Genomic DNA, 13,354 nt, shown 5'->3' with positions numbered 1-13,354 from the left:
AAATGTTGTACTAACAGAATGATATAAGGTTTTGAGGTTAGAATTACTTTAAAGATCTGTGTTAGTCTATTATACACACATAATTGCAATGATTAATTGAAAATACTCAAGACAAAGGAGCTCATTTCAATTGATTCGGCCCAAATGTGTAACTTGTGCTAGAATTAGATACAATTCCTTTAAGCATCTGTATACTTGTGTCTTGTATGCAATCAGAGCCAGCAACAGACTATTCAACTATTTCTCAACTACTGGTACCTGAGCTGCCACAGCTTCCTATTTCTAATAGACCCAACACTGACATCCTGGATGTTCCAGAGACCTCCAATGCCAAGATGTAAGTATCTTCATTGTCATACTGAGATTATTACATCATAGCTGCTGGTCTGTGTTGAGAGACCATTTTATTATCATCACTCTTTATATGGAAGGCACCTTGTAACTCATTATTTTCATCTTGTCCATGTCCAGTTTCGATTCCAACCATGTCCACTTAGCTGGCACAAGTGGCCAGAATCAACCAGGCCAGCAGGGTCAGCACATTTATACTGAATATCAGAACCTGGGCCCCAGTAATGGATTTCATGGCCCCTACAGTGGACCCAAAGAAGGCCAGAGACCCACTCTCAGAGAGCCTCTGGTTTATATTCCTGTAGCAGGCCCTGATGGAAACAGAGTACCCCTGGTCAAGGTGCGTGAGACTTGGATTAACTTCTTCAAACCCGGCATATCTCAGTGCATTTGTTTTGTCCTAGTTTCTTGTGTAGGTACTGTACATATGACATATATATCAGTAAGCAGACTGGTCATGTCATTGTGGGATGAAATTCCAACTGTTTATTGTTTAGAGCTAACAAGATATCTATTAAGAATGTGCATGAACAAAGGCCAAACAGCAAGTTTGCCAATTGATTAGCTGTTTATCCTTTAAATATTTAACATCAAGAATATATTTTGAAGACTTGTGATCTGCTCACACATGCTTGACTTGCAGGTGAGTGACAGCCAACTGCCAGGTCTTGCTTTTGGCTTCCCTGACAACGAAACAGAATTGCCCCAAGAAGCAAAAACAATCACAACCATCTCCTGGCAACAAATCCCTGAAACAGCAGAGTATGAGGTGTCCTGTAACCCCATTACACATCTGGAGGAGAGAGGCTTCCAGGTATACACACTCACATACATTCAATTCAATTCAACTCAAATCACGGCAATGCCATCTCAAGACGCTTTACATACAGAGGGGAAAACATAATGAAGGCCAATTCATAATAGCCTATATAGGGAAACCAACAGATTGAGTTGTACATTGTAATCTGCATGCATGTTGAACACTCATGCAGGGTCCCAGCGTTGATATTTTTCCTTTCTCCATGCAGATGCGTCTTCCAGGCACTTCCAACAGTGCCACACTGATTGGACTGACATCTGGAGCATCCTATAATGTTCTTGTAGAAGCCATGAAGGGTGGGGCTAAGGAAAGGGTCCTGGAGGAAGTGGTCACTGTTGGCAATTCTGGTACAGTAGAGCTCACTAAAGGAATTTTCTGTCAGAGAATGTCGTCTTTTAAAGCATAAACACAGTTTATCGTTTAAACCATCTGTGTTTAATATTATATATATGTAAACCACATCAGCTTGTTTTATTTTTAACCTTATTTTTGTCTTTTCCTTAGTTCCAGGTGACATCTCTATAACCACCAACCAGGATGTGTGTTATGATACATTCACACACACCTATCACGAGGTGGGCTCAGAGTGGGAGCGTATGTCTGAGACGGGCTTCAAGCTGTGGTGCCGCTGCCTAGGGCTGGGCAGTGGGCATTTTAGGTGTGATTCATCCAGTGAGTGGCTTATTAACCCCCTTCCCATCAAGCTTTGCAAACACCCAGTAACTCACACCATGGAATTAAACAAAATTCAATAATTCTATGTGATTAACTCAATAGGAATTTATAAGAGGCAATTGTAGGAATGATAATTGAGAAATCAAAAGTAGAATTGTTAAAAAAAAAAAAAAAAGTTTTTTAAAATTATCATTATAAATTCCTTAGCTTAAGTTGAAAAGCCATAGAAATATACAGCATATTTTCTATGTGCTGCAGCATAGAATAATAACAAAATGAAGCATGGGCAGATTTGCAGCAAATTGTTGCATAATCAGACATTGTTATATGCTGTATTATTGATCTTTAGATATAAAACTTGATCCCAAGAATACCATTTTTCTAGCTGTTTTAAATCTGCCCATGTAGATAGATGCTCTGTCCTCGCAGAAAGCTCAACTAACCGTCAACCTCAGTTACTTGTATTGCTCATTATTGTCAGTAGCTAACAAGACAATATCAGGAACTGAGATTATCTGATAGATTCAAGCTCAGTGTCAATGCAGTATCACTGGGATGAATTTAACTACATCACACTGGGAAACAGGAATATTCAGTCATGTTTAGTGTTTTTAAAACAGAATGAGATCGTGTGTCCAAGTATTGTCCACTATGATAAAGACCTATTTGTTTGTTTTTGCAGCACTTTTGAAATTTTTTTTTATTATTCACTTGTATTACAGTCACATCTGCTCTTTAAATAGTGTCTGACTGCTCCTTAGATGCATTAATGATCCGATTTTTTTTTTCTTGTATGCATCCTCTTGAATTCCATACTATCCTACTGCTTCTTAATCCACTGTCTCTTCATCATCTCTCCTTCATTGTGTCCTTCCTCCTCTTCACATTTCTCATTACTTTCCTTCTCAAAACTCTTATTATCCTCTGTGTCTGTCCTTCTGTTTTCCACTGCTCTCTTCTACAGAGTGGTGCCATGACAACGGTAATAACTACCGCATTGGAGAAAAGTGGGACCGCCGAGCTGAGAATGGTCACATGATGAGCTGCACCTGCCTGGGCAACGGAAAAGGAGAGTTTAAATGTGAACCTCGTAAGTACTCGAAACAAACAAACAAAAAAAAAAAAAACAAGTGAAAACTGAGTTTGTGATATTCTGTCCTTTCTGACCAGTGAGATAAACTTTTTTATGTTTAATTCTGTCTACAATTCCTCCTTTTCCCCATGAATTGAACTGTTTTGGCTCTTCAGCTGCTTTTTTGTGCTATGAAATGAATTTGTGTCCTGCATGTAGCCCTTACTGGCTCACACACTGAAATGAACTAGGTTTTTTCTTTGGTATTGATAAATAATTGAATATTTGGATTGATAAAGAACTGGATATGTGGATTTCAGCACGATTGATTTTTAATGAATAAATATCATTGTCCAGATGAGTCGACATGTTATGATGATGGGAAAATGTACCAGGTTGGAAACCAATGGCAGAAGGAATACTTGGGTGCTATCTGTACTTGTACCTGCTATGGAGGACAACAGGTAAGAAACCTCTCCGTCACTCATCCCCTGCTGCTTTAAGGGTGTTTAAAAGAAGTACTTCACTGATTATTCATTTTCAATATTAGCATCCATTTATAAAAAGAAAAGCATTGGAGCTACATCTTGTGGTCACGCTGCTTTTAGCTTTTTTGTTAATTGTGCTTGTATTTGTCTCACCTTCTCCACCTAAGGGCTGGCGATGTGAGAACTGTAGGAGGCCAGGAGGAGAGACTAACATGGAGGCTGATCTCCTGCAGCCTGTTCCCTCAGATGCCTTCGACCGCTACAGAGAAAATGCTCTTCGTAAACTAGTCAGTGTCAAAGATAACCTTTCAAATGTTGAATTGCAACACAATAATACTTGCATTGTTTTTTAATTCCAGCAATATTCTGTAAAGAAAAGGGAAAACTAAAAACTGAAAATCCATTGTCTTCCTCTCTGTTGCAGAACATCCAGTGCCCGATTGAATGTTTGAGGCCAGAGCTGCTTGCAGATGCTCAGAGCCCGCTAGAGTAGCGGAAGAGCGAGTGAAGAAAGGAGGATACAGGAAGTGAGGCACCTTACAGCATGATCACTTCAAGAAGGAAGCCTCCTTGTGCTGGATTAAAAAGACAATGTTTTCATCAGATTTGTGCCTTTAAGGGGTTCGCCTCTCACCAAAGTGTAGTGCCTTAACAGGAATTTTAAACTCCAAACTGCTTCGTCAAAGAGCTGCCCAACTTTTCATCTGGGTGTCGATCATCTCTTCAGCAGAAACAGGATTTCACCATCTGATGTATTTTTCTAAACATATCACAGCATAAATCTTGTTGCTTTATCACCATAAATCTGCCCATAAATAAACATGCTTTTCTTTATGCACACACACACACACACACACACACACACACACACACACACACACACACACACACACACACACACTGTTGTGCATTTTCACTGTTATCCAAGGGCTTTTGTTCATTTCAGAACATTCCATGAAAGTTTTCTTGTGACCAAAACAAAGAGCATCGAGGAAAGTCATTTAATTCAAAGATATGATGAGATTTTAAATAGTAATGCTTCCAGAAGCATTTTCAGCAACATTAGTTTGATCATTCCTGGTCTATTTAAATCATCAGAAGAGACGGAGAGTTACTTTGGAAAAAATAAACTTCACAACCATACAGTGTTTTATTTATCCCTAAAATCACTCATGTTTCAGCTGATATGACCCAGATAGACATGATGGTTGGATTGAAATGAATCTGTTTGGACAGTTTTTGTTAAAACTGTTGTGATTGACATTCATTTTAAAGAGCAAAGAATTAATGGATGCCACTTTATATGTGACTCCTGTGTCCCTGTGGTCAGTTTACTGCTTATTCTGCATTCTGAATTAGAAAAATTTAGATTGTGAGCACTGTTGATGTTGAAGTTGTATTATAATGCCCAGCTGTTATTACTGAAAAGGTGTTTTGATTTCATAATGCAGTTTTGGTCTGTAATCTGCAGTCTGGATTTATTTTAGAAGTAAAAAATAATACACCTTTTAGGTTGAAAAGTCAAAGCTGTCTGGCTAAATTTCAAAGCAGAATTTTTTAAAACAATGCCACTGTTTCAAAGCATTATTCATTTTAAATACATAAGTGTTTGTGTTTTTTCTAAAGTCATTTCCTTTATTTATCCCTTTTTATTTAGGCATTTTGCTCAATGCTATTTAGGGTGTACACTATTTTTGATTTACTTGTTTTTGTATTGTTGGTGCCAAACTCTGAACTACTGTGGACTGAATCTTTTTAATAAACAAAAGGTGAAACCCTACCAGTTGGCATTCATTAATGAGAAAGTTGTAATAAGGAAATGATCAAGCAGCTCTGTGTTTCATTTTTATGGTAGTGTTAATCTGAACAATTTTAATTTATCACAAGCTTTGTCTTTAACTGATCTAGACAGAACAAAAAGTAAGGAAACAGTTATGTGGATTATTTCTTTGTCATAATACAATTTCTTAGCAATAAATTGTATGTAAAATTAAAGAGAGAAAGCAAGTTTTCTCTTTTGCTACTTGCCAGGAAAGTGCCTTTGTGGGGTAAGGAGCAGATTTGAGTGTGTGAGCTGTACGTGTGGAAAATTCACCTAATCTCTTCCATGGTCAAACAGCTTATTCTAATAAATTTACTATTGTTGGATGTTTATGCCATGGAATATTTAAGAGTGAAGGAAAAAAAAAGATATGTTTGTAATTTTATGATGTAAACAAGCAGGCCTCAATAGCATGTGAAATGTTATCCAATCTGACACCTCCTCCTCCACACCGGTCACCAGCTTAGTCACACACTGCTGTTGGATGCCATCCTATTCAACTAGCATTTGTTGCAAATCCGACCATGTGGGAGTTTTGATCACTATGACACCAACAGCATGTGAAAGTGTTTAGTGTGTTTGAGGTTAGGCCTGCAGGCAGCTCATTCCATCCTCTCCACTACCACATTCTGGAGGTATTCTCTAATATAGGGATCCCCAAGGTCCTCGAGGACCTCGAATCTTGATCCCTGCTCTAATAAATCCTTTTCTGTTCATCTCATGTCTATAATGTTTTATTCCTCCACATGCAACTGTTTATTTCTGAATCATTAAATGACCAGTATGTCGTTTTTCTTTAGACTAAAAAAATCCTATCCAAAAAATGTCACCAAATGAGAGTAAATAGCAAAATAATCTGTTTGGCATTGGCACAGAGGATTTGGCTTATTTTAACTATTGGTCAAACCACAAATGCAATTACCAGTATTAAAATTGAATTAAAACAGGTTTCGAATGGTATATGGTTTCTCACAAATACAGATAGAGGAAAAAGAAATTTACGTGAAACTGGTTTTCTTACTTTTCTATGCTGTTTTTCTTCTAAATACATAGCGTAGCACATAGGCTTTTATTCTGAAGGCATAAAACCGTGAAGGAAGAACTTCCGGTTATGAAAGCGCGGTTTTAATTGTAAACTTTTAAAGTTGCTTGTTGGCGTTTGTGCCGAAAAGTAAAGCTTGTTAAAATGTTGAATTCAGTTAATAATTTGATGTATGTATGATATGTTATATACATACACACGCTTTTGTGTGTTTGTGTCTGGTGTGTGTGTGTGTGTGTGAGTGTGTGTGTGTATTTTTTTTTGTCAAAATAAATGTCTTGTTATTTAGACTGTAAATGCTAGTTTACTTATGCAGACGCAGTAATGTTTACAAACAAAGAACAACGTTAGTACAGAAATTAGTAATAGTCAAAATCCTACATCTTCCTGTAGTATCCTTAATGTGAAAAGTTGGAAGGGAAGTGACGTACCCCCATCTTGTCATCACAAGGGGAGTGTGTGCGCGCGTGGTTTGGTGATTGAAGCCTGCGAGAAGAAAAGTTGAAACTCCTTAGCACTCGACAATGGAGGAGGTTTCTATTGACAGTCTAATCCTGAAGCTTCACGACGTGAACGCGGTGAAGTTTGGAGAATACAAGCTGAAGAGCGGCTTGTTGACACCGATTTACATCGATCTGAGGGTTCTGGTTTCCCACCCAGCCCTCATGAACCAGGTAAACACGTGCTGCTTTCATCGCTGCATTGCTCTTCTGCTTTTAGAGCATCTTCAATCTATGAAAATGTGCAAAAGAGGATAATAGCTTCGCTAATAAAAGGCAGAAGCTTTTTATATTCTCTAATTACGGATCATTCCTCCATATTGGAAGTAAAATCAACTAACACGTGGACACAGCATTTGAGAGTCCATAAGTCGAAGGGGTGGATCGTCAATAAATCTCTACTGGATGCTGACTGAATCACCAGTAACTTTAGAAATGTATTTACTCTAACAATAGCCTTTTTGTCTCGACAGCAGTTAACAATCAGGATCTGACAAAATGCCAATACGATTAAACTGTTTGCAAATGCATGAACTGATGCTGTTGTCTGAAGTCATAACAGTGGAAATGTACACTGGTTTCCATTGGATCAGATTGACAAGCTACAGGTAAAACTCTTGCCTGTGCAGTGCACACAAGCAAGCTATATTTAAGATGAACAAAAACATGGTAAAATCTAAGAGATTATAATGTAGCAAATTTTCAATGGGTTGAGACTGTGATGTAAATAGTGCAAAGACAGCAGAGTCCAGGTAAAATCTGTCAGGGTTGAGGGTTAATAACCCATGATTTTGAGGAAAGCTCCCGTTACCTCTCATTTCTCGCCACAAAAGAGCTGAGGTGATTTATAAACGTGCACCAAGATCTTTTTTAAATGAGTTAGTGATCCAGTTTTCCTGGCATTTCACCACCTTGTTGATAAGTTCTCGATGCAAGGCAGTGTTTTGCAGTAAATTTGATTAACCACATTGCTCTTTTAGAGTATTACTAACATGCAGAAATCTCCATAGATTTCTATGAATTTTTTTCAGTTGCAAATGCTGTCTTGTCTTCACCCTTATGGGGATCCATATGCAATGTTTGATAATTACAATAATGACATTTAATTTATATTGTGTTTTTTCCCCGCCAAGTGCTTTACAATGAATCCATTATTTGGTAACAGTCCAGTGACACACTGGTGGTGGTAAGCTACATGTGTAGGCACAGCTGCCTGGGAAACATGGCAGCCAGTTTGCACAAACTGACTTTGTCCCATCACTCCCTCATGTCATCACCAAACGCACCAACAGTGTTGACCCTGGAGGCAAAGTGTGCAGTATTGTGACCAAGGACTCAGAGAAAGATTGACTGGGATGGAGTGGGGCTCAAGCTGCACATTTAATACACATGTAACCCATATTGTACTGAAATTCTGATCATTTTGTAAAAGCAAACCTTTTTTCTTGAATTGGCAGGTGGCGAAGCTCATTTACCAACGTGTGCAAGAAGAAGGTCTTCAGTTTGACTCGGTGTGTGGAGTTCCATACACAGCCCTTCCTTTAGCCACCATCATCTGCTCAACACATGAACTTCCTATGCTCATCAGGCGGAAGGAGGCCAAGGACTATGGTAGGCAGAATTTATCAAGCTCTCAAAAAGCAGAGACCTTGGATCTGTTTGTAATTGCTACGCTATGATCCCTGAAAGCTTTGCTGCTTCTGTTTTTGACTTATGATGGACAGAGAATGGTGTTTTGTCTGGCAGGGGGACTAATTCTCTTCATACAATCCTGCTGTAGGAACAAAGCGACTGGTGGAGGGATCATTTCAGGCTGGAGATACATGTCTGATCATTGAGGACACAGTGACCAGTGGCAGCAGCATCCTGGAGACGGCAGAAGTGCTCAACAGAGAAGGACTAAAGGTGCAAAATAACAGAAAAGAAGAAGAAATAAAAGATTTCCGTCGTTAGAAAAACATGATATCATGCAGAAAAAAATGTTGAATAATTTCAAGTTAACCCCCCACATGGAGTGATATTTTTTATTCTTTTTTGTCTTGTTCAAGGTGACAGACGCAGTTGTACTAATGGATAGAGAGCAAGGCGGTGTGGAAATGTTGGCTTCTCACGGAATCCGGCTCCTTCCCATCATCTCCATGTTCAAGCTGCTCAGCGTGCTGCTTGAAGCTGAACGCATCGATGCGCAAACCGCTCAGAGTGTCCGCAAGTTCATCCTGGACAACAACACTTACAGGTTTATTTTTCCCATCTGACGGAAAGTAGTTAGTTAGTGTTACCTGAGTGTATCCATATTTCTGGAAAAACTCCTGAATGAAACATTCGTTTTGCTCCTTTTTCAGGCCGAAAAAGGAAAACGGGAGTGAAGTTCCAGCCAGCAAGAAGCCGTGTGTGGAACTGAAGCGTGAGCTGGGCTACACTGATAGAGCCAAGTTACCAAGTATGTACATTTCTTTTTCTTTTTCTGTCTTTCTTTCTTTCTTTGTTTCTTTTTCTCACTTTCTTTCTTTTGTTTGTTTCTTGTTTGTTTGTTTGTTTCTTTCTTCCTTGTTTTTTGTTTGTTTCTTTCTTCCTTTCCTCCCTTCCTTCCTTCCAGATCTGAAAATATCTCCACCTAGTACTGCACTTTCTCCACAGATATTCACCCTCTGGCATCAAAGCTGCTGAGTATCATGGAGGAAAAGCAGTCGAACCTCTGTGTGTCTGCGGACGTGACCAGCAGCGAGGAACTGCTCCAGCTGGCAGAGTCTCTTGGTCCAAAGATCTGCATGTTAAAGACCCACATAGACATCCTGAAGGTACAATAACAAGCAAAACTGTGGAACCTTAATGAGAACAAATGAACGGATGTCCCTGATTGTCATGTGTGCTGACAGGACTACTCGGCGCCCTGCAGTCAGAAGCTACAAGCTTTGGCTCAGGAACATAACTTTCTCATATTTGAAGATCGCAAGTTTGCTGACATAGGAAACACAGTCAAACATCAGTATGAAGGTGACAGGTTTTCCTTTGTGATTTTATATAAATATCATGTAAATTGCTCAGTTATATATAACATTTCTACAGATACTTTTCTTTTTAAAAAATGGGTGCCTGGATAATGTTTAAAATAGTCCTGACTGTTCTCCAGGTGGATTGTACCAGATCTCCTCCTGGTCCCACGTAGTGAACGCTCATGCTGTGCCTGGGCCCGGCGTTGTGGAGGGTCTGCGTGCTGTAGGAAAGCCTCTGGGTCATGGATGCTTACTCATTGCACAGATGAGCTCTCGGGGATCTCTGGCTACCGGTGAATACACAAAGGCTGCGGTAAGCACACGTCTGCTTTTACGTTTGCTAACAGTCGGTTGTTTATTGAAATTTGCTTCTGTTCTGTCTTTACAGCTGGAGATGGCTGAGCAGTACTCAGACTTTGTGTTTGGATTCATCTGCAGCTCTAAGATCACACAGAAACCGGAGTTCATCCACATGACTCCTGGTGTGCAAATGCAAACTGGAGGCAAGTTAAAAAGTATTGATAATATTCTAGCTTATATCTAAAATTTTAGCGTTAATGTACTTAAATAAAAATGTGGATAAAGTCTGATGTTTTGAGAGTTTTAAGATGTTGTAATAGTTTTCAGTTTTATTATAGTGTGTGTGTGTAATGACACCTTTATAACACAGTGTGGAGCTGTAGCACCAGAAATAATAGCTGAATCCGCTGGCACTATTTCCATTATCCATCCCTTACCATTGTTTTCCATTTCTCTGCATCTTCCTACACCCTCCAGGAGATTCGTTTGGTCAACAGTACACCTCTCCAGAGGAGGTCGTCTACACTAAAGGCTCAGACGTCATCATTGTGGGACGAGGCATCTTGCAGGCTTCTGATAGGCTGAAAGCTGCTGAGTTGTACAGAAAATCAGGCTGGGATGCGTACGCAAAGAGAGTGAGCCAGAGCGCTCAGTAAGAACTCAGGAGTAGAATTTGCATTATCATAATGTAATGTTCAGTTGAAACTCCATCTGTAAGAACCTTTACAGGAAAACACAAGTGTTTGTGGTCACCCCAGCCAGAAGCGATATGTAGACATGTAGAGATGGGAATCTGTGCAGTACATCAGAAGCTGTACCTGTTAATGCACAACCTCCCAGTTAGGAAGATATTACTTTCCTTCTGAGGTGTATCCCACCAGTTTTACAACGTGCATTTAGACTAAACTGACTTGTTATGGTGGAAAATGATCAGTCAAAATGTTACAAACTCATCTCTCCTAATGATTATTTTTTTAAAAGTAGTTTTATTTTTCTTATCTCTTGTGAACTATCAATGTTCCTTGATGATTTGTCTGATAAAGCAATAAGACTTCAGCTACCAGTAAAGATGTTTATTAATCATAAATCCACCATTGCTGTTTATTATTTTTGTATCACTTCTCATACTCCAGACCCAGATGTGTAAAACAGCTAAGAGTGAGCGAGACTGATTCTTTTCAACCATAAAATGTTTAGTTTAAAATTCAAAGCATTTTCCAGCGTATGGATGATTTGAGGCATTATTTGTTTTTGCTGCTCTTTGACTCCTCAACCATCAACATCTTTTCTCAAAGTAATTCATTTTGGGGTTTCAACATTACAGCGTCTGAAGCAGCTGAACAAGCAGCCTGTTTGATTATTTTATTTGTCAGCTTTTTCAACATTTTCTTTTGTAAATGGATCCCTGTGATCAGTGTGACAGATTATTGTGAATTTATTGATAAGGACCAATTTGTACCGTCCATATTTCATTTAAAATAATGCAAACTGAAATCTGGCAAAATGTCATAAGATGGGTCTTCTGGTTTATAAAGAGTGTTTATGGGAAGATGAAATCCACTTTGCTCTACAACCCATAACAAATGTTACATTTGTACCGAGATGGCTGCACAGAACCATTTCATGTTTGACTCAGTGTTGTCCTCCTGGGTTTACTTGATGACATTTCTTCTCTTACTGTGACTGTGTTTAAGCTTTTTCTTAGGCTAAAGACATAATGTTAAGGACTGTTTTTTTTTTTTTGTTTTTTTTTTTGTCAAATGAGACCGAAAGTAATTCTAAAAAGATGTCATGAATATTGCAAACCTACTGTGTTAGCAGATTTACAGGGAAGATACACACAGTGACTAATTTTGGACATTTTTTCTTGTGTTCTACCTTTGTGAGCAATACTTGTCCATTAAAATTCTGATAATCAGCATTTGATTTCTGTTTTTTTCCCAAACTGACCTGATATAAATTTGTTTAAACAAAAATCTAAGTACGAGGAAACAGTTTAAAGATTATAGTTTATTTTTCCTTTAATGATTTGTTGGGTAGATGAAGAATGACACGGTGATGAGACATACGAGTTGTGACAAGGAACATCTAAAGTTTAGAAGATTAGCATTTTATTCAGTTAAGATGAATAAAGAATTGTAAGTTTCATAGAGTTGGTACATTTGTAGAATTAAGAACTATGTTAGATAAACTTTATACATTGCATGTACATTCAGGGTGATCAAATTCATCAGCTAGATTATGGGAAGAAACTTGTTTAGTCCTTGGCCAATGAAATAAACTTAAGCATAACTTTGAAACCAAGATACTTTCAGTGACTGAAAATATTTGTTTAAAACGATGGCAATAATTAATAGCATCATTTGATTTAATGTTTTATATTGTTTGATTTTAAAACTTTGAATGCACGCTTTTCATTAACCTAACTACACAAAATAATGTATAAAAATCCAGAAACAATTCAGAAAACAGTTTTAATTTTTTATTTGTCTGTCTGTATGTCTCATATGTTCCAGTTTGGAGCCACCACATGACAAAAAGTCATCCGTGTGGTTTGTTTTTAAGTTGTCTCTGCAAGTGGTGATGTTCTAAACATTATGCATAAAATTGTAAATTCAAAACTTACAATATCAATTTCAGACAAGCTTAAAAAGCAGAATCAGATTTGCTTCTTATGACTTAAAACTCCAACAACAAAATATATGGAAGGTATCAAGTATGTACTGTAGTAAGTAGCTTGCCTAATATACTGTTTATACTTAACTGGTATATTATATGGTATATTAAGTGTCCTTTTAAATGAAAAGCCCGCCGTTTTCTGATGAGCTTGTTGCTGTTGGATACTTGGATTGCTTTTCCTCTTAATATAATGATAAATTTAAACTACATTTCACTCATTTATAGGAAACCAACAGCTGTATATCCAGACTGAAAGAAAATATCCAAGAAAATAAGGTAAGCTAAAAATATTTAGCACTAATAAAAACTATAATTCAAGTAAGAATTATGTGCCTGTGTGGATTACATTGTTTTTCTCCTTCACTGAAACATTTAAACTGCCAACATTTCCCCCACAACATCAGCAGGATCCATAATAAGCTTCCCCCAATGGGAACAAAGTGAGTCGTCAGCACAATATAGTTATTTGCAAGGCAAACCGTATGAAAATGATGATAAAACAGGCGCAGTCAGTCACCATAAGCAGGTCGCCAGGTAGCTACCTCACAATGAGGCCTTCCCGGCTCAGCGTGGGCGCACAGGTCACGCACGCCGTTGCCTGGCACAGAGGAG

The 13,354-nt window shown here is 38.3% G+C and overlaps 2 protein-coding genes across 2 annotated transcripts in view; both read left to right on the top strand.

Moving 5' to 3' along the window:
* fn1a (fibronectin 1a) overlaps positions 1-5,162 on the top strand; it is a 34,052-nt gene extending 28,890 nt beyond the window's left edge. The window contains exons 41-49 of the mRNA XM_079254358.1: positions 217-337; positions 472-691; positions 995-1,165; positions 1,380-1,518; positions 1,676-1,843; positions 2,811-2,936; positions 3,276-3,382; positions 3,574-3,693; positions 3,831-5,162. Of these exons, the coding sequence (XP_079110484.1) occupies positions 217-337; positions 472-691; positions 995-1,165; positions 1,380-1,518; positions 1,676-1,843; positions 2,811-2,936; positions 3,276-3,382; positions 3,574-3,693; positions 3,831-3,899 (1,241 nt within the window). The 3' untranslated portion in view covers positions 3,900-5,162. The remainder of the gene's footprint in view (positions 1-216; positions 338-471; positions 692-994; positions 1,166-1,379; positions 1,519-1,675; positions 1,844-2,810; positions 2,937-3,275; positions 3,383-3,573; positions 3,694-3,830) is intronic.
* A 1,632-nt stretch (positions 5,163-6,794) lies between these two features.
* On the top strand, positions 6,795-10,719 carry umps (uridine monophosphate synthetase; the record flags this gene model as incomplete). Its single annotated transcript, XM_079254423.1, has 10 exons — positions 6,795-6,944; positions 8,228-8,381; positions 8,551-8,675; positions 8,819-9,006; positions 9,113-9,210; positions 9,408-9,568; positions 9,647-9,764; positions 9,901-10,076; positions 10,152-10,278; positions 10,541-10,719. The coding sequence occupies 10 exons, from the start codon at positions 6,795-6,797 to the stop codon at positions 10,717-10,719; spliced, it is 1,476 nt and encodes a 491-aa protein (XP_079110549.1).
* Between the last annotated feature and the right edge of the window lie 2,635 nt (positions 10,720-13,354).

The sequence above is a fragment of the Telmatherina bonti genome (genome assembly GCF_933228915.1).
Source record: "Telmatherina bonti genome assembly, chromosome: 15".
Taxonomy (NCBI): Eukaryota; Metazoa; Chordata; class Actinopteri; order Atheriniformes; family Telmatherinidae; genus Telmatherina; species Telmatherina bonti.
This window is presented reverse-complemented; position numbering and strand designations above follow the sequence as displayed.